This window comes from Periplaneta americana, chromosome 4, assembly GCF_040183065.1.
Source record: "Periplaneta americana isolate PAMFEO1 chromosome 4, P.americana_PAMFEO1_priV1, whole genome shotgun sequence".
NCBI lineage: Eukaryota > Metazoa > Arthropoda > Insecta > Blattodea > Blattidae > Periplaneta > Periplaneta americana.
This window is the reverse complement of record NC_091120.1, coordinates 25220708-25248640: the sequence shown is the minus strand read 5'-3', so window position 1 is coordinate 25248640 and position 27933 is coordinate 25220708. Positions and strand designations below refer to the sequence as shown.

The following is a 27933-nucleotide window of genomic DNA, read 5'->3' as shown; positions in this document are numbered from 1 at the left end:
CCGGTCAGTTCAAATGTTCAAACAGAGTTCGCGTGTTTTACTTAATTGTAGCAGACAACAACGTAGGTACTGTTGTATTTAAATATTTTCTGCTGCAGGACAAATTATTTCCTTATCCCCAAGGCGGGCTGAAAGGCCTCTAGTATTGAAGAGGAGTTCATCCTATTATATGACCTGTCAAGTGAGCCTAATGAACACTGACAGTCTGAACATATTACTGTACATAATAATAATAATAATAATAATAATAATAATAATAATAATAATAATAATAATAATAATAATAATAATAATATGAACCTCCGGGATCCTTAAAAATCACAAGTATTATTATTATTATTACTATTATCATCATATTAGAGTGTTTGATTAATATTAAAATGTGTTAAAAAAGGAAGTGCATTATATTTTTCTTCTATTTGTGTTTATTGGATTTGTGTTACCCCATCAGACATAATTTTATTTGTATTTATCTCTACGAATTATGTTACCTAATTATTTTAATTTATCAGTAATATTACTCTTCACCAAAGAGAACATGGTTGTATTGAAGGCTAGTAAAGTGATAAAATAAATAAACATTATATTCTTCAATTTAAGATTCCACGTTTTATTGATTATTTTATCCACTTTCCGTAATAGTACATAATTCTGTGTTATTTTTAAGTGTTTTAGGCAGCGCTTCATGGAGCCCGTTTCTTTCTATCTTCTCTTTTACTTAGCTGCAGCGTTTAACGTTTACCTCACATGTTAATTTATTAGCTGTTAGTATTATAAATCATTTTATCAATTTTATTTCGTCTGTCATATATAACAACACTGAAAGTTAAATAGGCCTTTCATACAAAATAACTCCGCAAATAGTTGTAATCACGCAAATGAAATTTGCAACCGCCATTTTGCAATTAAGAGATGCATTTTTTCTCGTCAATTGGCAAAGCGAAAGCGCTTTACTACAACGTTTTTAAAACACGCTTGGTTTCACTTTCAAAGTACGTTCCAAAATCGACTCAATCTATTGTGAATTTTATTAGTAACAACAATGTAATTTATTCGTCACAACAATAATTCCTTTCTACAATTCACCTTAAACGCTTTCGTCAACAATTGGATTTTCACTCAACACAGTATTCGTTATAGCACTCCACCGACGACAATGACAATTTACTTGGACTAGTACGAGCAACAATTAACTGTTAATCTTAACTAATATTTACAAAGCACTATTTACAAATCAGAACCATCAGTTCTCAGTTCACAGTTCTTCTAGCTCAGTCACTAGAGTTCACAGTATCTCGAACCACAGACCTTCAGAGACAGTCCAGTGTACTCGAACTCAGGTCCCTCCAACTGCGGTCCACTGCACTCGAACTCAGGTCCCTCCAACTGCGGTCCACTGCACTCGAACTCAGGCCTTCGGATGCTGATACAGTTGCGGATGCACACTCGAGTCGAACTCCGGTACACAAGACTGGCATGCTTGCTCTGGCTGACTAATCAACTGAAAACTGCTCTCGTTCCTTCGCGTCCGTAATTTATAGCCACAGCGACGTAGCCTCGAAAGTTCCACGCGTCTCTAGACATGGCACTCCAGAAAAATCCAGAGCCCTCTCCTCTCTACCAGCACCAGATGCGCGCGCACTGTCTCTCCACTCTCTCGCCGCGTAGGCCCTTTCCCCTTACTTCTCTCCGCCGCGCGCCGTCCCCGCGCGATCTGCTTTTTTGCGGGACGCTGGTCGTGAGTTCGAATCTCACGTCGCTGTCACACTATCTAAATTTTAAATCTGCCGCCACAAATTTGTATTCGGTTCAACCGAGTAACGACGTCACAATAACTGCTCCGAACCGAACCGCTCCGTCCCCAGCCCTAGCCTAGACCGACCAGCTGGCTGCTGGCCTCACAGGAAATCTTTTTTTTTTCCCCCTCATTTATCTATATACACTTTTAACACATAGCCTATATCAGTGATTAAATTTCCAACTTATTTACCGTGTAAGGTAAATCCTAATATTAATACTGTAAAGAAGTTGGAAATTTAATCAGTGGCTTTTTTTAATTAAACGTGCAGTAATAGTACAATTTTATTTGTGAAATTGAATCCTATAGATTCAAAATCCCCTATATCCACTTTCACAAATTAAAAGATTTCGACATTAACTGGTGCCAAATAGAAGAAATTTTCAACATAACAGTGACTTTTAACAAACTCTTTGCTTTAAATTTAGTGGCTTTTTGAATTCTAACTATATAAATCATTAGAATTAATTCTTAGCAAGCAATGTGTGAGCATAACTGAACGGAATGGCCTTTAGGGGATTTTGAATCTAGACGATTCAATTACTGAACGTTATTGCAGCAGTTTTGTCTCTATCTTTTTTACTTCACGGTGTTATTAAGATTTCTGATGAGGGGGGATAGAATCCTAGATAGAGAATACCATACATAAAATAATAATAATACGAGTAATAATAAACAACATTTAAAATACCAATAATGCAGGGTGCGAATTAAGATTTCTGATGAGGGGATATAGAATCCTAGATAGAGAATACCATACATAAAATAATAATAATACGAGTAATAATAAACAACATTTAAAATACCAATAATGCAGGGTGCGAATTAAGATTTCTGATGAGGGGATATAGAATCCTAGATAGAGAATACCATACATAAAATAATAATAATACGAGTAATAATAAACAACATTTAAAATACCAATAATGCAGGGTGCGAATTAAGATTTCTGATGAGGGGATATAGAATCCTAGATAGAGAATACCATACATAAAATAATAATAATACGAGTAATAATAAACAACATTTAAAATACCAATAATGCAGGGTGCGAATTAAGATTTCTGATGAGGGGATATAGAATTCTAGATAGAGAATACCATACATAAAATAATAATAATACGAGTAATAATAAACAACATTTAAAATACCAATAATGCAGGGTGCGAATTAAGATTTCTGATGAGGGGATATAGAATCCTAGATAGAGAATACCATACATAAAATAATAATAATACGAGTAATAATAAACAACATTTAAAATACCAATAATGCAGGGTGCGAATTAAGATTTCTGATGAGGGGATATAGAATCCTAGATAGAGAATACCATACATAAAATAATAATAACACGAGTAATAATAAACAACATTTAAAATACCAATAATGCAGGGTGCGAATTAAGATTTCTGATGAGGGGATATAGAATCCTAGATAGAGAATACCATACATAAAATAATAATAATACGAGTAATAATAAACAACATTTAAAATACCAATAATGCCGGGTGCGAATTAAGATTTCTGATGAGGGGATATAGAATCCTAGATAGAGAATACCATACATAAAATAATAATAATACGAGTAATAATAAACAACATTTAAAATACCAATAATGCAGGGTGCGAATTAAGATTTCTGATGAGGGGATATAGAATCCTAGATAGAGAATACCATACATAAAATAATAATAATACGAGTAATAATAAACAACATTTAAAATACCAATAATGCAGGGTACGAATTAAGATTTCTGATGAGGGGATATAGAATCCTAGATAGAGAATACCATACATAAAATAATAATAATACGAGTAATAATAAACAACATTTAAAATACCAATAATGCAGGGTGCGAATTAAGATTTTTGATGAGGGGATATAGAATCCTAGATAGAGAATACCGTACATAAAATAATAATAATACGAGTAATAATAAACAACATTTAAAATACCAATAATGCAGGGTACGAATTAAGATTTCTGATGAGGGGATATAGAATCCTAGATAGAGAATACCATACATAAAATAATAATAATACGAGTAATAATAAACAACATTTAAAATACCAATAATGCAGGGTGCGAATTAAGATTTCTGATGAGGGGGGGATAGAATCCTAGATAGAGAATACCATACATAAAATAATAATAATACGAGTAATAATAAACAACATTTAAAATACCAATAATGCAGGGTGCGAATTAAGATTTCTGATGAGGGGATATAGAATCCTAGATAGAGAATACCATACATAAAATAATAATAATACGAGTAATAATAAACAACATTTAAAATACCAATAATGCAGGGTGCGAATTAAGATTTCTGATGAGGGGATATAGAATCCTAGATAGAGAATACCATACATAAAATAATAATAATACGAGTAATAAGAAACAACATTTAAAATACCAATAATGCAGGGTGCGAATTAAGATTTCTGATGAGGGGATATAGAATCCTAGATAGAGAATACCATACATAAAATAATAATAATAATAATAATACGAGTAATAATAAACAACATTTAAAATACCAATAATGCAGGGTGCGAATTAAGATTTCTGATGAGGGGATATAGAATCCTAGATAGAGAATACCATACATAAAATAATAATAATACGAGTAATAATAAACAGCATTTAAAATACCAATAATGCAGGGTGCGAATTAAGATTTCTGATGAGGGGATATAGAATCCTAGATAGAGAATACCATACATAAAATAATAATAATACGAGTAATAATAAACAACATTTAAAATACCAATAATGCAGGGTGCGAATTAAGATTTCTGATGAGGGGATATAGAATCCTAGATAGAGAATACCATACATAAAATAATAATAATACGAGTAATAATAAACAACATTTAAAATACCAATAATGCAGGGTGCGAATTAAGATTTCTGATGAGGGGATATAGAATCCTAGATAGAGAATACCATACATAAAATAATAATAATACGAGTAATAATAAACAACATTTAAAATACCAATAATGCAGGGTGCGAATTAAGATTTCTGATGAGGGGATATAGAATCCTAGATAGAGAATACCATACATAAAATAATAATAATACGAGTAATAATAAACAACATTTAAAATACCAATAATGCAGGGTGCGAATTAAGATTTCTGATGAGGGGATATAGAATCCTAGATAGAGAATACCATACATAAAATAATAATAATACGAGTAATAATAAACAACATTTAAAATACCAGTAATGCAGGGTGCGAATTAAGATTTCTGATGAGGGGATATAGAATCCTAGATAGAGAATACCATACATAAAATAATAATAATACGAGTAATAATAAACAACATTTAAAATACCAATAATGCAGGGTGCGAATTAAGATTTCTGATGAGGGGATATAGAATCCTAGATAGAGAATACCATACATAAAATAATAATAATACGAGTAATAATAAACAACATTTAAAATACCAATAATGCAGGGTGCGAATTAAGATTTCTGATGAGGGGGGGATAGAATCCTAGATAGAGAATACCATACATAAAATAATAATAATACGAGTAATAATAAACAACATTTAAAATACCAATAATGCAGGGTGCGAATTAAGATTTCTGATGAGGGGATATAGAATCCTAGATAGAGAATACCATACATAAAATAATAATAATACGAGTAATAATAAACAACATTTAAAATACCAGTAATGCAGGGTGCGAATTAAGATTTCTGATGAGGGGATATAGAATCCTAGATAGAGAATACCATACATAAAATAATAATAATACGAGTAATAATAAACAACATTTAAAATACCAATAATGCAGGGTGCGAATTAAGATTTCTGATGAGGGGATATAGAATCCTAGATAGAGAATACCATACATAAAATAATAATAATAATAATAATAATAATAATAATAATAATAATAATAATAATAATAATAATAATAATAATTATTATTATTATTATTATTATTATTATTATTATTATTATTATTATTATTATTATTATTACGGCTCAACGCTTGGTCGTACTGAGTTGCTTGTCTTGCATCTTGATTATAATAATAATAATTATATCCGTGAGCAGACTTAAGAAGTGTAACTCCTAAGTTATTGATTGTTATGAGCTTGGCGGTGGTAATAATACATCAATATTATTTTCTTTGCTTACTTTATACTTCATAAAGTATACTCGTATTAAAACAATTATATTTTGTGAGGGGGTAGAAGTTATCCCTGGCAGAGATGTTAATATGAATTTATGAGAGGGGGTTAACTTTCCAACAGGGGGAAATCCCTCCATCCCCCCGTTAATTCGCACCTTGCAATAATGTAAACTGTAAACAATTTTAATAATGCCCCTCTTGACAAAATTCTGTGTACGCCACTGGAAGTAGTATGTAAACTCTTCGATCTCTGCAAAGATGATGTAGAATCGCTGTTTACAGCCGATGCATTATCTGTTTTCGCGAGTATTTCGTGAAGAAAGGTGTTTTCAAGTACGTACTAATTTCGTAACTATAGGGCTATTTTGTTGAAATCATTAGATTTCGCGATATATGTCACTGTTAAACATGATTCATTTTCTAGATTACTTTCGCGAGATGCGTGTTTCTTTGAATATCAAATATTCAAACATTTCGCGTATTTGTTAATAACAAAAAATCACATCCTTGTTAATACAGTATCATGTTTATAACTTATTTAATGTCTGATTTAGTTCACAGCCACAGCGAGAACTCTGTGATATATCCATATGCAAGACACCGTAGACAAGCGTGCGGGTAAGTATGGGCCACTTTCTTATCATCATATACATATTGGCAAAACATGATATACAGAGTGTTTCCGGACTGGTGTTAAAAACTTTCAGGGATGATGGGGAAGGACACATGTATCCATTTGAGATAAGGAACCATGGTCCGGAAATGACTGAGTCGAAAGTTAAAAGCAAAAATAGTTGTGTGGAAATGGAATTGTACCACCACGTGCCCTCCTCTCCTTAAGCTTTGGAACAGTCGTGGAAAGATGGAATGGGCTGGATGTCTCCTACGTGGGTACTTGCCCCTATACAATCTGTGAGCTTGTCTACTGTTCCCATTGACTCATCCGTATTCGAAAATCATGTCTGCATATTCCGCTCTCGTGTACTCCTCCATTTCACTAGGACTGATCGACTGGACACTGCAGCTTGTACACATACACTGCTGTCTACAGACGTGCATATCAGGACCGACCATGTCCGTTACACATTACGCTATCTGCATTGCTTTAGTGTAGTTTCCTGTCCCCACCCCTCAGACAGCGCACTGAATGGAATACTGTAAGTTGACTACGTAAACAACGTCAGATGAATACAGTATGTGTAAGATGTACAGATAAATACACATAAATAAGGTGTACAGAGGAATAAAATTATTTCATTTCCACACAACTATTTTTACTTGTAACTTTCGACTCGGTCATTTCCGGACCAGGTTTCCTAATTTCAAATTGATACATGTGCCCTTCCCCATCATCCCTAAAAGTTTGTAACATTAGCCCGGAAACACACTGTATAACTGTGCAGATTTTAACAACAAAAGAGTATAACAAAAATTCTAATACTCTATCAGTCCCAAATTAATAATTTTCTCAAGGAAAAAAAAAAATTCCCTAAATGTTAAAGTACTATCCGTATGATTCTGATTTTTACTCTTATCAGTTATCACTATAGAAACTGGTAAGGAATAATTTATACCTCCGAAGTTTTTAAATTAAATGAACGGTTTTCTTGCAAATTAAATGAAAAGATTAACGCTTATCGTTGTTTCCTGCCATCAGGAATCTGGCAATTCTTTGCGGTGACTAGGGACAGAATGCTGCTATTCGGACTGAGTGCGTGTATCTTTTCGTATATGAGCCGGCAATGCGCTGTTGCCAAACTACGTAGACTGTCATCCTAATTTTCTAATTCACTATCCACTTAATTACGAAACACATTATAACTTTTTCCATACTTCATGTAATCTTCAGTCTTTCCCTTCCTTTCCTGCCAGATAGGTCCCATTCTAGAATTTTCTTTGGCAATCTCTCCTTTACCATCCTTTTCACGTGTCCATACCACTTTAGCTTCTTGCTTGTTATGAAATCTATTACAGAGTTTTGAACATTAATCTTTTAGAAATTCTTGCTGAGCACCGTCAGAAATTCATTTGTCCAAAATAATCTTTATTTTGTTCTGGGTTTTAGTTTCCATATTTCCGTTCCGTACGTTGTTGTATTGGTACATTTTTTTTATAATTGTATTAAACATTATAGCTTTTCTTTTATAACTTATATTTCGATAACAGTAAAGATCATTAAAATAAATATTGATATTACGGCTGTCTTTATACAGATTGTAACTAAATGTACCGGTACCGTATGTCAAAACTGTGGGGGAAACATTCCTCGTACCTATAGGAGAATATGTAATACCTATGAATATAGGTCCAGGAATACTTTGTTTCCTTGTTGAAGCTCTTTTTCTACAACTCTGTTTACACGTAACGCACAAGGTAGTTTTTGTGTGGATTGCCATTACGCTATCATGCGCATATTACACTGGGCTGCAAAAGAAACGCCGAGTCGAAGTCGCTATCGATTAGAAATATTATCGTCTTACGAAGACTTAGCTGTATGTATGTATGAAATAATTATACAAACATATCTGAACTGGCCTGAATTTTCTAAACAGTTTTTATTCCATGCAAGGGAGAAAATGTGTAGTTAAATGTTTCAATTATAGTCAATTTTCAGTTCTGTATCTGTATTTATAATAAAATTCATACATTTTTGTTAATAGAATATGAAACGTAATTGGCCGTATCCCTATCGATTGTAACAATGACAGCATCCATGGATAATAAGGAAGGCTGTGGAATACCGTATCAACTGCAGTTTCACTATTTTCGTGTAGTATTTTTATTAATGTTGTAAAATAAAAGTATTTCAATAATTTAAAATCAATTCATATTAAATAAGTCAATAAAGTGAACATGTTATAAAAGTCGTATTTACATGTTTTTTTAATTAATATCAGGAAAATAGCTTTCCGTCTTGCCATGTTTGCTGAAGTCCTTGGAAACGATATAATTTCGTATAGGCATTTCTTTTGTAGCTCAGTGTACACGTACACAACAGCCCATACCAGAACACTGAACACCAGAACCAGAGTGTGAGAGCGAGAGCGCGCGTGTGTGAGTGTGAGTGTGTGTGTGAAATTTACTCGAATATTAAATTTTAAATGTTGAAGTCTTTATTAAGGAATAGGATTTTCTTGTACTGACTTCTTGTTCTGTTTGTTAATAGTAAATCGGAATTTCAATGTACATCTGGTCAATGCATAGACAACACCTTAGTCTGCGATGGAGCCAAGGATTGTAATGATGGTTCAGATGAAACAGTTGAGCTGTGTGGTAAGAAGAGGTATGTTCATAAATTGTAGCCATGTATACATTATTTTCGAATATTTAAAGTAAATATAAACTGAAAGTCCAAACAGAAGGTAATGTTATTGTACAAGTACAAAACAGTAAAACCACATTTTTAAAGGAATTAAAATATAGAACAGTAAACTTCAAATTTATATCCATAAATGCAGAACGTTCAACACACCTCCCAGCTGGGGATACATCCAGCGAATAGGGATTATAAAGAATGGACACTGAGCTAATTTGCCTGTGTTTTGTTTCTGTGCGCGCCAGCGGCTAGTTCCACTTTCAAGCGCTAGAGGTAGTGTAATCGAGCATAAGCTAAGTTAATAATTGAGAATAGAATTAAGGCACAGGATCCAAACATCGCCTACCTTATTGCATAATCCAGTAACGCTTTGCTTCAAGTAAATTCAAGCTAACAGCTTTTCCTTATTTCTCAGTGACAAACTAGTTGTAATAATAATATTTTATATTTCAGATATCATAAATTATATTATAAAATTATAAAATTAAGATGGAATTCGTTTAATATTTGTATATAATATAATATAGGTATATGGTTTTACTTCTCGTAAGAGTTTTGTTTTTCCATTTTCAGCGTTATCAAATCATTACATATTTTAATTGTTGTTGGGGTCAACGTCTCAACTCTCATTATAAAGGAACTCTAGAGTCTAGACATTACAGTTAATGAAGGATTTATTATTTTATGGATCCAATTTATTTTATTTGAGTATATAATGTACCTAGATGTATTAATTGTATGTGTTATATTTCCGCTGTGTCGACTGCAAGCTGGTGTGATGTCAGCGCCAACTCTAGGGAGAAGGCAGAATCTGACGCTCTAGCTGGCTTGAAGGTCATTGAAATCAGTCCAGCTACATCAAAGGTACCGACGCGAAGTGTCCATTCTTTATAATCCCTATTCGCTGATACATCCATCAGAACACTACAATGCAAGTTTTGTTACTTCAAAATATGCAAACCTATTTTCAAGTGGAGAAAAAAGTATTTCTCTCCCACAAACAAAATTAAGTTCAGTTACGGAATATTAAATACTGTAATAGGAATTTATTTTGATGAAGAAGATTGGAATCTGATCGTGAAACTAGCGGGCCCGGGTTCAAATCCTAGTTGAGACAAGTAACCTGCTTGAGGTTTTTCCGGGGTTTTCCCTCAACCCATTAAGGGCAAATACTGGGTAACTTTCGGCGTTGGACCCTGAACGCATCTCGCTAGCATTATTACCTTCATCTCATTCAGTCGCTAGATAACCATTGTAGTTGATAAAACATAATAAAATAACCAATTAAAAAGAAAGATTGGAATGTAGCTTTGGCCATTCATGTCGCGCTCGTACCAAATAAATGGAAATGAAGGAATTGACTTCTAAGAGTATGTCCCCAAACAGATCAGCATAGCAGCAGCCACATCATTATCTTAAATTAGTGCCTTAGGCACGTTTTCGAGTTGGGAATAAGAATAATGATAATGATAATGATGATGATAATAATAATAATAATAATAATAATAATAATAATAAGAAGAAGAAGAAGAATAGACTAATAATACTTACTTACTGGCTTTTAAGGACCCGTAGGTTCATTGCCGCCCTCACATAAGCCCGCCATTGGTCCCTATCCTGAGCAAGATTAATCCAGTCTCTACCATCATATCCTACCTCCCTCCATTTTAATATTATCTTCCCATCTACGTCTCGGCCTCCCCAAAGGTCTTTTTCCCTCCGGCCTCCCAACTAACACTCTATATGCATTTCTGGATTCGCCTATACGTGCTACATGTCCTGCCCATCTCAAACGTCTGGATTTTATGTAGACTAATAATAATAATAATAATAATAATAATAATAATAATAATAATAATAATCCTACATGTCCTGCCCATCTCAAACGTCTGGATTTTATGTAGATTAATAATAATAATAATAATAATAATAATAATAATAATAATAATAATAATAATAATAATAATAATCCTTGGCGCTACAGCCCGTGAAGGGCCTAGACCGACCAGCGGCTGCTGGCCTCACGCCCATATGCCGAAGCAGAGGTGGACGATCATCCAACCAGAATGGAGGTATCGTGTGGTTAGCACGATGATCCCCTCAGCCGTTATAGCTGGCATTCGAAACCACATTTCGCTACCTATCGTAGCTCCCCAAGTGCATCACGATGCTGGGTGGACACCGGTCCCATACACTGGCCGAAATTTCATGAGAAAATTTCTTCTCCCTTGAGGACTCGAACCAGCGCGCATTCCGTAACGCGAGTCCTAGGCAGGATGCCTTAGACCGCGATTCTACAGCGCGGGTCTGATAATAATAATAACAGATGTAAAATATATATATATATATATATATATATATATATATATATATATATATATATACATATAATGATTATAAAAAATAAGAAATAGATTTTTTCGAAATATTTACATTATTTAATATATTTTCATTTAATATTTAGTATGTTATAATTATGACAATTTTATTGTAATACTGCCGAATAAACATTAGGCCTATATTATATTTATATTTACGTTGCTTAAAACGACCGTTTCATTTGTTCAAACATATGTAAGGTTATAAATTAAGAACATACGTTTTAAAATCATAAACATTTCTTACATTAAGCCTACCATTTTCTTTTTTTTAAATTTCAGATGTCAACCCTATGTATTCCAGTGCAGTTATGGTGCATGCGTAGACGCGCGTTTTAAATGTGATGGAAAAGATGACTGTGCCGATGGCTCTGATGAACAACATCCTTCATGCACGAAAAATCGAGACACCGGTAGTTGCAAGTAAGATAACTTACATTTATAATAGACATAGCATAAACTTTATTCCATAATGGTTATGTTTTGACAAACTCACTATGTCCTTTTAAACCTATGTCACTATTAAGTACAGGCATATGACTTCACTGATGTCTTTGCGTGTCTGTATGTGCATTAGAGTGCTGTAGAATAGGGATCGGAACTAGTAAATCTATAAAACATCTTTCCGGTTTATATTTGACCGGTTACAGAACATCCGACCGAATGTTCGACCTTTGCAATAACCTGCCAAACATGGTAACGTATTATCACGGTCTAATATAGACAGTCAGGTATAGCACTGGCCTTCTATGCCCAAGGTTGCGGGTTCGATCCCGGGCCAGGTAGTTGGCATTTAAGTGTGCGACGCTGATATAACCTCTGCAGTTGCGAGCGTCGTTAAATAAAACATAACATTAACATTAAAAATATAGACAGTCACGAAGCTCAATACGTAGTAAATATGCATCCATAGATAGTTGCTAACCACCAGGATCGCTAATATCGCCTCATTACAGGCAATGCGAAATAGTACAGGCACAGTTTATTGTTCCTAGCACTCTCACAACTCAAGCTTCGTGACTGTGGTATTATGACGTATGATTATCTACCAGCGATTGTAGACTATTTAAACAGTGTTGGCTGGTGCAAACCAAAGATATCTTTTTGTTAGACACAAATAATGATCGGCAGCCGTAATCTAAATTCCCTTCGGAAAGCTTCGTTTGCTTTCGTGAATATTTTATACAGCGGGAGAGCAGGACTGGGCACTGGGAGCGAATCCAAACTCTACGGGGACGCTTAATATTCATCCGTCACGACATCAACGCGCGGTGTTCTGCGGGGAAGAAAGGGGTTGAAGAGAAGTCGTAAGGCTCCTGTGAGAGAGTAGAATTCGCTCTTGGTGCTCAGCCCTGTTGTAGAGCCATTGTAGTGGTCGTAGGTATATCATGGCAGAATAGATGTAATTATATCATCACGTGGCCTTTTTACGTCAAAGATAATATGTAGTAGGAAAATCGCACCAGGAACTCTTGAAGTGTAAGACGACAAAACATTGCCGAATATGGCAAAGTGCCTTACACTAGTGTGTTGAGTGAAGTGTGTCTCTTAAGGTGCGTACACACTTAGCGAACGAACGACAAACGAATGCATTCGCTGATTGAAATCGGTATGTGTGTACGTTGCAGCAAAGGCAAACCGATCGTTTGGTTTGCCTTCGAAAGTGATCCGTCGCTTGTCGGTACATCAAAGGAAGTTGGTATTCGTTGTGGACGGGATTTGCCACTAGCTTGTAGTTCGTAGCAGAACGCAGCGCTTAGTTCAATTTCACCAACAGGATGTCGAAACTGGAGTGGACGGAAGACGCTGTTATAAATCTTATTAATGCATATAGGGAGCGGGAAACTTTATGGAATCCCAAGCATCCTACTTACCACAATAAAGTAAGAAAACGTGATGTTTGGGAAGCTATTGGAAAGGTGTTCAGCTGCAAGATAGGCGAGTCAATCACGTGCAAAATTTGAGAATTATTTTTGTTTATTTATTTTCAGTGGATACATGTTTGTTGTTTATTGTAGGGAGCAGAAGTCAAAATTAAATTGAGTCCCTACTGACATCATTCACTGTCTTTCTTGGAAATTTTTGGCCCTATTTTGCACAGTTATATTTCGAAGTCTGTTTCTGAAATGCGACAGAAGTTGTGAAACTGTCCCGATTCCATTCGACGTAAATCATGAAGCAAGTCAGTGCCGCTATATTGATTGCGACTTTCGTAGAGTGGCGTCTGCCACCATCGCCTTTTGTTTTTTTAACTTTCTTTTTTGTTAAACTGCCTATAATAACAACGGCTGCACTTGCTATAATTATATTTTCGTCTGCCTTTATTGCGGATAATCAGCGAACGTGAATGTTTTCTGACAATTTGCTGATGATTTGTACGTTGCTCCAAACAGCGAACGAACAACGAAGTTTCGCTTCATTATTCGTTCGTTGTTCGTTCGCTAAGTGTGTACGCACCTTTAGGTGCACCATGCACCAACCATTTTTAAGTGGAGTTAGACCCTATCGTTCCAGAACTGTGTTTCCGGTTAAGGATTCTCCACTTAGAAGTCCTTCTATTGGTACTTAGTTCAGTATACAACATTAAAGGACATATCGATGCGAAGATTTATAGCAACGCATCCCTGACTATTTCAATATGGCGAAGATGCCGAGTTACGAGAAACTGTTACGACTGTCGGCTTTGACTGTTGGAGAAAGGTGCGCAAGAAATAAGACTATATCTATCGAATAATGCATTCGGCAGTTTTCATCAGATTTAAATTTGTCAGTCTAATTTGTGAAATGAGTCGATTAATTTCTAAACTGTCGAACATTGTGATCGTTTTGAACAATCGATTTATTTGATAGTCTATTTTGTATTCGATAATGCTTATTATAGAAGTTAGCCTTTCCATGCGCAAACAGTGGTCACAAATCTTAGAGAATCGTTATGAATTTCCAATTTAAAATAATGTATTTAAAATAAAATATAATAGTAATACACAGAGCAAGCATAATCGGCAGAAAATTTAGTTTTTATTTTTCGCAAAAATCTCACTTCTGGTTTTTAGGAAAAAAATCTTAAAAATTTAAGCAACTTATATAAATATATATTTTTTTATAAATGAAATATATAAAATTGAAGTCGCTGTAAACGAAGATGTTTGCTGGATATTATTCGAAAAAAGTTGTATCTAAGGAAATTCAATTTGGGATAGATAAGTTTCATATAATTAATAATTAAGCGGAAACAGACCATGATTTCTATTCAGGAATAAGCATTTAATAATTTCTTATCTTTACCAATATTAGAGAATACTGTAAATAAAATAAAACATCTATGCCGACGACATGGTCCTGGGATCTCATGACAGGAGTGAACTCCAAAAAGCAACCTACGCGCTGGAAAAGTGGGCTGACCAAAATGAGCTGGAGATAAACATGCAGAAAACCGAACACATGATATTCAGGAAAGGGGGGAAGATATCTCAACAAGACAAAATCTTTCTGAAACAAGAACCTCTACAAACAGTAAACCAGGCCAAATACCTCGGACTGACACTACAGACCACAACAAATTCATTCAGGGTACACACCAATCAAAGAGCTACAGCAGCCACAAAAGCCATTCATGACATCAGAGAACTAACCAAGCTATCTCTCAAAACAGCGATGATCATCTTCCACACCAAGATAGTCCCCATACTTACATACGGACTAGATCTAACTTGGGACAAGCTGCGCACGAAAGACCTCCATACCTAGAGAACGTCAAGGCTCGCTTCTTGAAGGCTGCACTAGGAGTATCAAAACACACTCTATCCAGGCTGGTGTACGTGCTCGCCCAAGAGACCTTCTTGATAGAAGAACTCAGAACAAAACTCGATCTGCCCTCCACTTCCAACTGGAAGAAAGCACTAGACGAGAGGATAAGGAAGAGGGAAGACATCTGGGAGAATTTCTACACAACGGAGGCCATGATAAACCGGACCTGGACAGACATGAACCAGAAGCTCCGTCACTTCGTGACATCGCTGGCGGTTCATGGATACCACCACAAGATATGCAGAATTCAGTGTTTCCACGAACCGGACGACAACTGTGTGTGTGTCCTATGCAACAAGACATGTGATAGATACCATATCCTAGTCTGTGGGAATCGGCAGCTATCAGTCATTAACTTTGTTCAATCCAAGTGACTTTCATTTATGCACAATTTGTGCGCTTTATTATTATTATTATTAAATAAAACAAAAAATGTAGGGAAGACTGTTGTACCTTGAGCATAGTGTACCTTTGAACATTTTTTGTTTGCTGCTACATAGAGGACTCAAACTGAAGTAGATTGTAGAGAAAGCCGCTAATTAGGTCTGGTCATAGTTTCGTTTTGATTTATTGCAAAGTGTGAGTTCTGTGGACAAAACAATTTTTTTAGTACCAAAAGTAAATATTTCTTTCATTGTTATATGTTTTCTAACACGAGACCAAATTGTATTTGTGACTATCAATCAAGTATAGTGTGTTCCTTACCATCTGGTGAGTAATGACATATTATATTAATTTCCATGATTTATTTGAACTTCTAGTTTTGGCAGCCATATTTGTTTAAACGTGCACCCTCTTCTGCCTTTGAACACAAAATAACTTGTACCATGGAACATGTTCCAAGGTACACAATACTATTGGTTTTTGTTTTTATTTTATTTAAGATCATGCCACGAAGTAAGTGTGAAGTTAAGAGGCCCCCAATTGATCCGGATGCCTTAAAGAAAGCTGTTGAAGCAGTTATGGCTCCTCCAGGAAATAAAATCTCATTCAGAGAAGCCTGCACTGATTTATAATGGCAAATACATTTTATATATGATTTTGAGTTTTTACACCTATATTCCCATCTATATTCCACAGTTCCAAGGTACAAGAGGGTATGTTCCAAGGTACATGAACTTGTTGTATCTTTGAACACATTACATACCCCGTCATTTTATTTCTTCCATCCTTAATAGAGCTGTAAAATAGGAAAATAGTTACAGAAAGTTGTAAAGGAATCTTCAATAATTATTTCAAGCACTTTTTCATTTAAGAAAATTCTTTTCTAAAAAAAAAAATAAAATAAGTAAATAAACTGTGAAAAGTGTTTCAAGGTACAAAGTCTACCCTAGCAATTAAAAATTCAAATTAAGTACAATTAACATATAGGCTACTGTTACTAAAACATTTTTTGACAAATAATTATTACATTCAATGGAATGGGTTCATCTGCTTTGTCTGAACCAGTTCTTCTATGTTTGGCTTTGTTTTGGCTAGTGCAATTCTCATGTCATTTGTCGCATCTAATTTGTTTCGGGATTTTGTTTTGATAACAAGTAGTGTGGAAAATGCTGTCTCATACTCATAGATGGTTGCAAATAGAATCAGCACTCTTAAAGCCATCTTTGCAAAATCGGGAGAGAACTGTGTTAACAGTTAAAACTAGATTAAGTAGGCTTATTAATTAAGATAATAGAACATCTAAAATATAACCAGCATCACTTAAAAAAAATCTCACTACGAAAAAAAATAGACTTGGCAACAATTGCAAATAGCACAACACTTCAAATGAGTGACCCCTTCACGGTCTCCTTAGAACCGCTTAGGGGACCGCGGACCCCAGTTTGAGAACCACTGTAACGAGATTAGATGTCCAGGCAGTGTTACTGATGACGATGATGATAATGATGATGAATTGCAACTAAATTCTCTTTAAATTAATCACAGAAATAATAGAAACAGAGAAAGTGAAAAGTTTAATTTCACTTTGATCATAGAATTAGATTTCCAATTCTCAGTCTGTAAGGAACTTTTGCATCGATTGCCAGCTGTAAGCCTATATTGGATTTCGTTCTCCACGTGACACTAGACAGACTTACAAACAAACAAACAAACAAACAAACTTCATTATAAACAAACAATACATGTCTGTAACTTATTTCTGAGCATAAAATTGTAGCGTATACATATTTTACCTTACAGACTGTAAATTATGATGATGATGCTTATAAGGAGGATAATGATAAAAATAAAATAAATTAATGATGATGATGATGATAATAATAATAATAATAATTTTTTTTCAGATCATCAGAATTCCCATGCAAGTCAGGAAAATGTATAGATGACACATTGGTGTGTGATGGAATCAAAGACTGTCCAGATGGTTCTGATGAAACATCTGAACAATGTGGCAAATTCAGGTAAGGGTCTATTGTGGTTCAGCACTAATTTTAAATGGAGTCAGTCTGACTGTAAATAATTTTATCCCATTTAGGCATATGAGATAATTACGAACACTACAAGGAATCCAAGCTTTACTTTCTATTTTTGGAGCTTACTAATGATGCGTATAATTATGTATACATTTTATGTAACTATTTGTACAGGGCTATAATATGTATGATTTAATTACAGCCCTACTATACCTTCGGGTAAAATAGGGTTCTATAAACTTGGAAATTCAATAATAAATAACTTCTTACTAATGGACCAGAATCAGACTTGTAAGTTAGAGGACTCTTTTATCAAACCATTAACGTTAGTGGACGTTCTGGTAACTGTAAAATAATAATTAAGTAAGGACCAATAAATACCTTCTTGAAACCCAGCAATAGACTTTTCATATCCTTACAGCAGCAAGTTTTATTTACAAAAGAAATTTTATCTTTAATATTTTAATTAATTTAAATGATGATCGTCCAAAAATAGCATCAATATACAGACGTGGACAAATTATTATTAGACTAAAAGGTTTTCTTGGAAACATAATATAATTCGTCATATCAACTATCAGTATAATTCACAGAGTCTCTATTGTTGTAAATATGATTGTTTATATCTTCTGGTATATTTTTCCTACGGTTAAGTATATTTCTTTTCTGGCTATGTTAGTACTACTGGTGTTTTAATTATATACTGCAGAAGATATTCTCCCATGGCCTGCAAGAAGACCGGACATGAACGATCTGTGATCTATACTGAAAAAGAAAGTGAACAAAAAGAGGCTTACAGCAAAACATGGACTCATTTAAGAAATGTCTGATATCTGGCTAAATGATGCTGATATTCAAAGAAAGTGTCAGACTTTGGTTTCCAGCATCCCTGACAAAATCAACGTGTTAATAAAGAATAAGGAAATTTTCACAAAATATTAGTAACCTCCAGACTTAATTTCCTGTTCATTATATCTGTGTAAAATACATTTTTGTTCTTTATTTCTACTGATAAATATAGCTTCGTTGCACATTAATTAATTTAGTCTAATAGTTTGTCCATGTCTGTATATGAGTAAGTGTATTAACAAAATATGGGAAATAGAAAAACTCGACTCTGTCTTGTTTTTTCAAACTTTTCCTTGATTCTGTAATAACGCCCTTCCCATACTTGCATCGCAATATAGTAATAAATAACTTATTTGATTGATTCTAGGTGTTCTCCTCTTACATTCCGTTGTAATTATGGCGCTTGCATTGATCTTGATCACCGCTGTGATGGTCGACCTCACTGTGCTGATTCCTCAGATGAGGATCCCATACGTTGTGGAACTGACAACAAACCATCTTGTAAACTACCCGAGAAGCCAGATCATGGAAAATACAAAATCCTTAATTGCAAAGATGGTGATACAACTCCCTTCTGTCGCCAAGTTCCTGGTACAATAGCACCAGAATGGACAATTTTGGAATATCAGTGTGATGAAGGGTACACAATGGCTGGTGTTTTTTCTATATTATGTAGTGACGGCAAATGGGCTAATTCTCATCCTACTTGTGTTCCAGGTATGTATCAATATATGAGAAACTTACTTGTGTTCGAAAATTATAAATTAAGTCTCTTTTATCCAGATTATGATTCCAAGCTCAGTATAATGTGTTACATTAATAAGGCAGAGCATTTCTAATTACAAGAAACAATTAGAATAATTATTCACGTTGATACCATAACATTAAAAAAAAATCAGTGTTAAAAGAATAAAGACTAAAAACATTACATGGTATACGATATCAGTGTAAAAAACATTACAAGTTATACGATAGCAGTGTAAAAACAATACAAGTTATACAATATCAGTGTAAAAAACATTACAAGTTATATGATATCAGTGTAAAAAACATTACAAGTTATACGATATCAGTGTAAAAAACATTACAAGTTATACGATATCAGTATAAAAAACATTTTAAAGTACCTTAATATGATGGTGCTGCTGCTGCTGATAATTATGATGATGATGACTACGATGGCGATAATGTTGATGAAAGTTAGGAGAAAAATTCTGAAATCTGAGTGAAAAGAATGAAATGGTATATAGTAAAATCTTGGCGGCCGGGTAGCTCAGTTGGTAGAGCAGCTGGCTACGGACTGGAAGGTCCGGGGTTCGATCCCAGGTGGTGACAGGATTTATTCTCGTTGCCAAACTTTCAGAACGGCCCCGAGGTTCACTCAGCGTCCTATAAAATTGAGTACTGGGGGTAAAAGGCGGTCAGAGCGTGGTGCCGACCACACCACCTCATTCTAGTGCCGAGGTCATGGAAAGCATGGGGCTCTACCTCCATGCCCCCCCAAGTGCCTTCATGGCATGTTACGGGGATACCTTTACCTTTTACCTTTTTATATAGTAAAATCTTATTGATTTTCTTCTTACAGACTTTGTGCACAGAAAAACAAATGCAAATGTGTACTTCACCATAAACCTTTAATTAGTGGCTAAGCTAAGGTGTAAATACTGGGTAGGCTGAAAAAATTTGCTTACCTTATATATTTTTATACAGCAGATATTTCTCAGCTTTTCTATAAAAATTTTTTGTGACACAGACTCCACAAGAATGTGGTGACCACTCATTTTCACCCCCAAACAGAATATACAGGCATAACTATATAACTTGTCTCAGAGCACCCTGATAGCCAAGGATATTTCTTATACCATGAAAACTGAAATTTTTTAAATAATTGATTAAATGGCGAACTTACTCGCGTTAATTATGTAAGTATGTAAGGCTTACAACTGTTTCGGTGCTACTAGACGCCATCCTCAGAGCCTTCTGTCTTTTCTATTTTGTCTTTCTCTGTCCGCTATTTTAATATCTATTGTAAATGTAGTGTCCATCTCCTATCTTCTTAAGCTCATTTTGTTTCATACGTCCAACTTGAAAATGGTTTCTCTTTTAATTCTGTAAATAATGACCTCAAAGTTCTCTTAGCATAAGCCATTTTATACAATGCAGCACATTCACAGAATACGAACATAGCACAACATATTATTATATCGCTGTTGAGGTTAGCCCCGCATCCTCATAGTGAATCGATACCCTCTCTTCCCCGGGCTTTCCCTCAAGTTTGCGAGTACCGCTGCCTGTGAGCGAGGCCGTCACACATCGCTATGAGGCTTTTACCAAAAGCCTCTCGTAATGGAATGACTGCCAACAGTGAATTTAATATATGGAAAGATCGGAGTGGAACCAAGTGTTATGATACATCATTATTACGAACTTATATTGTTACTAGATATAAAAATTCAAATGTTTTGGTTAGGCTAAGTCTATTGACTTCTCTCTAAAAAATTTACTATACAAGAAAATTCCAGTATGGTATGTTATAATTAAGTTAATCATAAACATTCAGTAGGTAATACACCAGGTCTACCATCAGCGACCTATACAGCCCACTGCTGCTTGTGTGGGAGTGTTATGCAGTAGAGTACATTCCCTCGCTGGTGAAATTCATGCGTGTTTCACGGTATATTATTACCTACCTCAGTTTTCAAAATGTTGTCCCCTGGCCCGAATTCTTGGCTCAAGGCTGATATTTATGGTCCATTGTGGGCAGTAAGTGAAAGCAGTCAAGGCAGATATGGTCGATGACAGGCAGGTGGTAATCCGCTGACATGTTATTTCCTGAACCTACAACCACGAAAAAGAACACTTTATATTAAACATATGGTTTTTAAATTTTACGAATTTCCTTTTTGTAAATTTATTACACTAAAATACAAAATATATTCTAATTTATAGTTCATAACGATACTAGAAAAAAATATTAATGTCATGTGTTCTGTGTCGCATCATATCATACCATATCATAACCATAATCATACCATACCATAGGCTATACTGGTATATCACATCACATCATACCAGTATATCATATCGTAAACATGCTCTTGTTAAATGTTGTAAATTTTTTTCTTATATTATATTAATTATTGTACAAGAAAACAAATGTTTATCACAAGTCTTCACTATATCTTAAAATTGCTCTTGTTAAATTTTATAAATTTCTTTCTCACATTATATTTATTGTACAAGAAAACAAATGCTTTAGTTTGTAGTTCATACAAGTCTTCACTATATCTTAAAATTGCTCTTGTTAAATTTTATAAATTCTTTTCTCATATTATATTTATTGTACAAGAAAACAAATGCTTTAGTTTGTAGTTCATACAAGTCTTCACTATATCTTAAACATGCTCTTGTTAAATTTGATGAATTTCTTTCTCTTATTATATTTATTGTACAGGAAAACAAATGCTTTAGTTTGTAGTTCATCACAAGTCTTCACTATATCTTAAACATGCTCTTGTTAAATTTTATAAATTTCTTTCTCATATTATATTTATTGTACAAGAAAACAAATGCTTTAGTTTGTAGTTCATACAAGTCTTCACTATATCTTAAACATGCTCTTGTTAAATTTTATAAATTTCTTTCTCACATTATATTTATTGTACAAGAAAACAAATGCTTTAGTTTGTAGTTCATCACAAGTCTTCACTATATCTTAAACATGCTCTTATTAAATTTTATAAATTTCTTTCTCATATTATATTTATTGTACAAGCAAACAAATTCTTTAGTTTGTAGTTCATCACAAGTCTTCACTATATCTTAAACATGCTCTTGTTTATTTTTATAAATTTCTTTCTCATATTATATTTATTGTACAAGAAAACAAATTCTTTAGTTTGTAGTTCATCACAAGTCTTCACTATATCTTAAACATTCTCTTGTTAAATTTTATAAATATCTTTCTCATATTATATTTATTGTACAAGAAAACAAATGCTTTAGTTTGTAGTTCATACAAGTCTTCACCATATCTTAAATATGCTCTTGTTAAATTTTATAAATTTCTTTCTCATATTATATTTATTGTACAAGCAAACAAATGCTTTAGTTTGTAGTTCGTCATAAGTCTTCACTATATCTTAAACATGCTCTTATTAAATTTTATAAATTTCTTTCTCATATTATATTTATTGTACAAGCAAACAAATGCTTTAGTTTGTAGTTCATCACAAGTCTTCACTACCGGTATATCTTTAACATGCTCTTGTTAAATGTTGTAAATTTCTTTCTCATATTATATTTATTGTTCAAGAAAACAAATGCTTTAGTTTTTAGATCATCACAAGTCTTCACTATATCTTAAACATGCTCTTGTTAAATTTTTATAAATTTCTTTCTCATATTATATTTATAGTACCGGTACAAGAAAACAAATGCTTTAGTTTGTAGTTCATCCAAGTCTTCACTACCAGTATATCTTAAACATGCTCTTGTTAAATGTTGTAAATTTCTTTCTGATATTATACTTATTGTACAAGAAAACAAATTCTTTAGTTTGTAGTTCATCACAAGTCTTCTCTATATCTTAAACATTCTCTTGTTAAATTTTATAAATTTCTTTCTCATATTATATTTATTGTACAAGAAAACAAATTCTTTAGTTTGTAGTTCATCACAAGTCTTCACTATATCTTAAACATGCTCTTGTTAATTTTTATAAATTTCTTTCTCATATTATATTTATTGTACAAGAAAACAAATTCTTTAGTTTGTAGTTCATCACAAGTCTTCACTATATCTTAAACATGCTCTTGTTAATTTTTATAAATTTCTTTCTCATATTATATTTATTGTACAAGAAAACAAATGCTTTAGTTTGTAGTTCATCACAAGTCTTCACCATATCTTAAATATGCTCTTGTTAAGTCGCACCGGTACAGGTTCTCTTCTTATAAATTTACTGTAAAAGAAAACAAATGCCAAAACTAAAATATTACAAAGTAATGGCTGTCCCGACGTTGACGTATGCAGCCAAGTCTTAAATTGTTATTATTATTTATAATCATAGTGCCATTTACTGTACCTGTATTAATAATGTTAAATAACATAATATGAGTAAAATGTTTGGTTATATTTACATGATTTATTTTGTTTCAGTGTCATGTAAGCCACTCAAATCTGATAATCTGAATATCGAGTGCAGCTATAAGCAAGATAATGTGTCCTGTAAGCAACCTATGGCACCTGGCACTGTGGCAAGCTTGGCATGTAAAGTGTCATACCAATTGACCTTTGAACCAGGTTATAACACAATCATCTGCCAAGAAGATGGAAAGTGGGATAAACCTTTATTCACATGCACTCAAGGTCAGATCCCTTCTCCCGGTACTCATTTCTTTCTATTGTATCCCAGAATTAAAATAAATGTTCAGGTTCTTAATAATATCACAATACATTATTATGGTACTAACACTAGTACACTGATGAATACTACAGATATTCAATAGCTATTGTAGTGAAACCTGGCTACTTACTATAGGATATTAATATATGGGAAGGGAAGGTATTAAGAAGAATATTAGAACTAGTTGATGACAAAGGTTTGTGGGGAGTAAGAACAAATAACACATAGATCTCTTCTAAGATAAGGATCTAACCACTCTAATTAAAAACAGACGCTTGGGACATGTCTATAAAATGCAGAACGATAGACATACAAAGAAAGTATTGGAAGGTAAACCAGAAAGAAGGGCTAGAGGTGACCAAGTACAAGATGGTTGGAAAGGACTGATCGTGATTTAAGAAAAATCGGCGTCAGAAGATGGACGGAGGGAGAAGCTGAGGATAAAAAGACCTGGAATGACATCTGTAAGGTAGCCAGAGTTCTACAAGAGCTGTAGTGCTACAGAGTGAGTGAATGAAGTCCACATGAATGTCCACATGAAACCTCCCTGATTTCAAATTCTAATTTTAAGGAAACTATTAGTCCTAGAGATGTGCGGTTTGTGATGTCATGTAAAGCAATTCAAAAAGTTTTGTATTTCCTTTTTTATTCTTTTGTTGCAGGTGTTGAATAATTAGTAAAGATGACAACAGCATAGGAGAGAGCTCAGTGCATGGTGTGGTACTCTGAAACGAAATCACCGATTATGGTCCAAAGAAATTTCAAATGAACGTACCCTGAATGGGAGTCACCAGACGTGAAGACAATTAAGGCTGGTTTGATAAGTTCCTAGCCATGGGAAGTGTTAACAGACAGTCTGGCTCGAGCAACTGAGGAAACAAAGTCAATTCGTAGGCGTCTGAAGGATTTTCACTTTATAGGCATGCAAATGAAGTATTTTATGCAGCACCTTATAGACTGTTGAGCGTGGAATATTCAGCTCTTGTGACGATCTATCAATTGACTTTGTCGGACTTCTAGCGAAGGCCTTCCTGATCTCATTCACCATTTCCTCAAACGTGCATTTCTTGCCCAAGTTGGACTGTCGGTTAACAGTCCTCATGGCTAGGAACTTATCAAACCACGCCTTAATTGTCTTTACGTCTGATGGCTCCTGCTCAGGGTACATTCATCTGAAATTCCTTTGGACCGTATTTCGTTTCGTTTCAGAGTACCACATTACGCACTGAGCTCTCTCTTTTGCTGATTATTCAACATCTGCAACAAAAGAATAGAACAGGAAATACAGAACTTTTCGAGTTGCTTTACATGACACCGCAAACCACACATCTCTAGGACTAATAGTTTCCTTAAAATTATAAATTGAAATCAGGGAGGTTTCATGTGAACAGTCGGCCTCGGTGGTGTAGTTGGTATAGCGCTGGCCTTCTATGCTCGAGGTTGCGGGTTCGATCCCAGCTAAGGTCGATAGCATTTAAGTGTGTTTAAATGCGACAGGCTCATGTCAGTAGATTTACTGGGATGTAAAAGAACTCCTGTGGGACAAAATTCCGGTACACCGGCAACACTGATATAACCTCTGTAGTTGCGAGCGTCATTAAATAATCCATATATATATATTCATGTGAACACCCTGTATTATATATACGATAAATAAACAAATGTTTAACTAATTAGTATTTCCTTTTTTGAGTTGAAAACGTGCAACTGATTATAATTAACTTATTAAGTTACCTGGTAATGTAAATAGTCCAGTTCGAGAAATTATGGAAATAATTCGATGAAGTATTTCTCTCTTCACTACCACATTTTAGCATATACTAGGAAAGAGGTTGTGTTTGTTAATTTTGGATAGTTGTTGCTATACTGAGAAATATATAAGAACCATGAAGCACAGAATGTTCGTATGTGATCGTTATCTAATAGTAAAAGGGAAGACAATTATGCAGCAAGTAACCCAATATACTTACTTGAGTATAATACTAGTACTTACTTACTTACTGGCTTTTTAAGGAACCCGGAGGTTCCCGCCATTGGTCCCTATCCTGAGCAAGATTATTCCATTCTCTATCATCATATCCCACCTCCCTCAAATCCATTTTAATATTATCCTCCCACCTACGTCTCGGTCTCCCTAAAGGTCCTTTTCCCTCCGGCCTCCCAACTAACACTCTATATGCATTTCTGGATTCGCCCATACGTGCTACATGTCCTGCCCATCTCAAATGTCTGGATTTAATGTTCCTAATTATGTCAGGTGAAGAATACAATGCGTGCAGTTCTGTGTTGTGTAACTTTCTCCATTCTCCTGTAACTTCATCCCTCTTAGCCCCAAATATTTTCCTAAGCACCTTATTTTCAAACACCCTTAACCTATGTTCCTCTCTCAAAGTGAGAGTCCAAGTTTCACAACGATAAAGAACAACCGGTAATATAACTGTTTTATAAATTCTAACTTTCAAATTTTTTGACAGCAGACTGGATGATAAAAGTTTCTCAACCGAATAATAACATGCATTTCCCATATTTATTCTGTGTTTAATTTCCTCCCGAGTATCATTTATATTTGTTACTGTTGCTCCCAGATATTTGAACTTCTCCACCTCTTCAAAAGATAAATTTCCAATTTTTATATTTCCATTTCGTGCAATATTCTGGTCACGAGACATAATCATATACTTTGTCTTTATGGGATTTACTTCCAAACCTATCTCTTTACTTGCTTTCAGTAAAATTCTCGTGTTTTTCCTAATCGTTTGTGTATTTTCTCCTAACATATTCACGTCATCCGCATAGACAAGCAGCTGATGTAACCCGTCCAATTCCAAACCCTCTCTGTTATCCTGGACTTTCCTAATGGCATACTCTAGAGCAAAGTTAAAAAGTAAAGGTGATAGTGCATCTCCTTGCTTTAGCCCACAGTGAATTGGAAACGATCTCAAAACCTTATTCCTTTACTGTGGTCGTGCCAGAGAATCAGTCCCATTCCGAGGCTAATAATAAATAAAAACTAGACATACCATATTGTAGACTATCTGAAGTTAAAAGTAGTGCTTATATATTGGGCTGTAGGATGGTCAACATGTTACCACAACAAGCACAGGAAGTGTCACTAGACAGATTCAAAGTAAAAGTGAAAACATAGCTTCTTAGAAACCTGTTCTATTATATGCAAGAATGTTTTGAATTAGAAAATTAAACTCTAGAAATTTTTTACGTTTCTTTCAGTTTTATTATTATTTTTGTAATATATGAAGAATTTCTCATAAATTGTTATTAAGTTAATTCTCGTCTTACTGTATGTAAACAGAGAGTATCAAATATTATTTGGGACCAGTGTGTTATAATTTTCATCTAGATGATATAAGCCTATTTTGATTGTCTTGACTCTCGATTGTAAACTCTAAGGAGTATTTGGGATCAGTTTATTTTATTTTTAGTATTTTATATTTTAGTACGATAATTTTACACTTATATTTTGACAATGTCTATAGCTTTTGCTACAACGACAGCTACTGTACTATACTATACTATACTACAAGTAAGAATTCTAAGAATTTTATACATGCTTGCAGTAAACTAAAAATGTTTAGGAATAACTGTACAATGTTAAGTTATCGGGAACAGAAAGATTAAAATAGAACTTCTTTATTTAGTAAAACTTTTCGATTGTAATAATATTTAAAACTTATGATAGCAATTTGATGTGAAATTGATAATGAAATTAAATGACGTAAAGGGATAGGATGCACAAGGATGTTACAGGAATAAAAGTTAAGCCCAATATCTCTATTATCA

The 27933-nt window shown here is 34.1% G+C and overlaps 2 protein-coding genes across 3 annotated transcripts in view; one reads left to right on the top strand and one right to left on the bottom strand.

Annotated features, from left to right (window-relative positions):
- Positions 1-27933, bottom strand: part of LOC138697622 (glutamate receptor ionotropic, kainate glr-3-like) — a 68417-nt gene that overhangs the window by 13779 nt on the left and 26705 nt on the right. For both annotated transcript variants that reach the window (XM_069823024.1, XM_069823025.1), the window contains one exon: positions 21419-21566. In XM_069823024.1, coding sequence (XP_069679125.1) covers positions 21460-21566 — 107 coding nt within the window. In that variant the 3' untranslated portion in view covers positions 21419-21459. The remainder of the gene's footprint in view (positions 1-21418; positions 21567-27933) is intronic.
- Positions 1-27933, top strand: part of LOC138697621 (modular serine protease-like) — a 48542-nt gene that overhangs the window by 8543 nt on the left and 12066 nt on the right. The window contains exons 2-7 of the mRNA XM_069823023.1: positions 6516-6579; positions 9128-9244; positions 11938-12078; positions 17751-17867; positions 19096-19445; positions 23889-24098. Of these exons, the coding sequence (XP_069679124.1) occupies positions 6516-6579; positions 9128-9244; positions 11938-12078; positions 17751-17867; positions 19096-19445; positions 23889-24098 (999 nt within the window). The remainder of the gene's footprint in view (positions 1-6515; positions 6580-9127; positions 9245-11937; positions 12079-17750; positions 17868-19095; positions 19446-23888; positions 24099-27933) is intronic.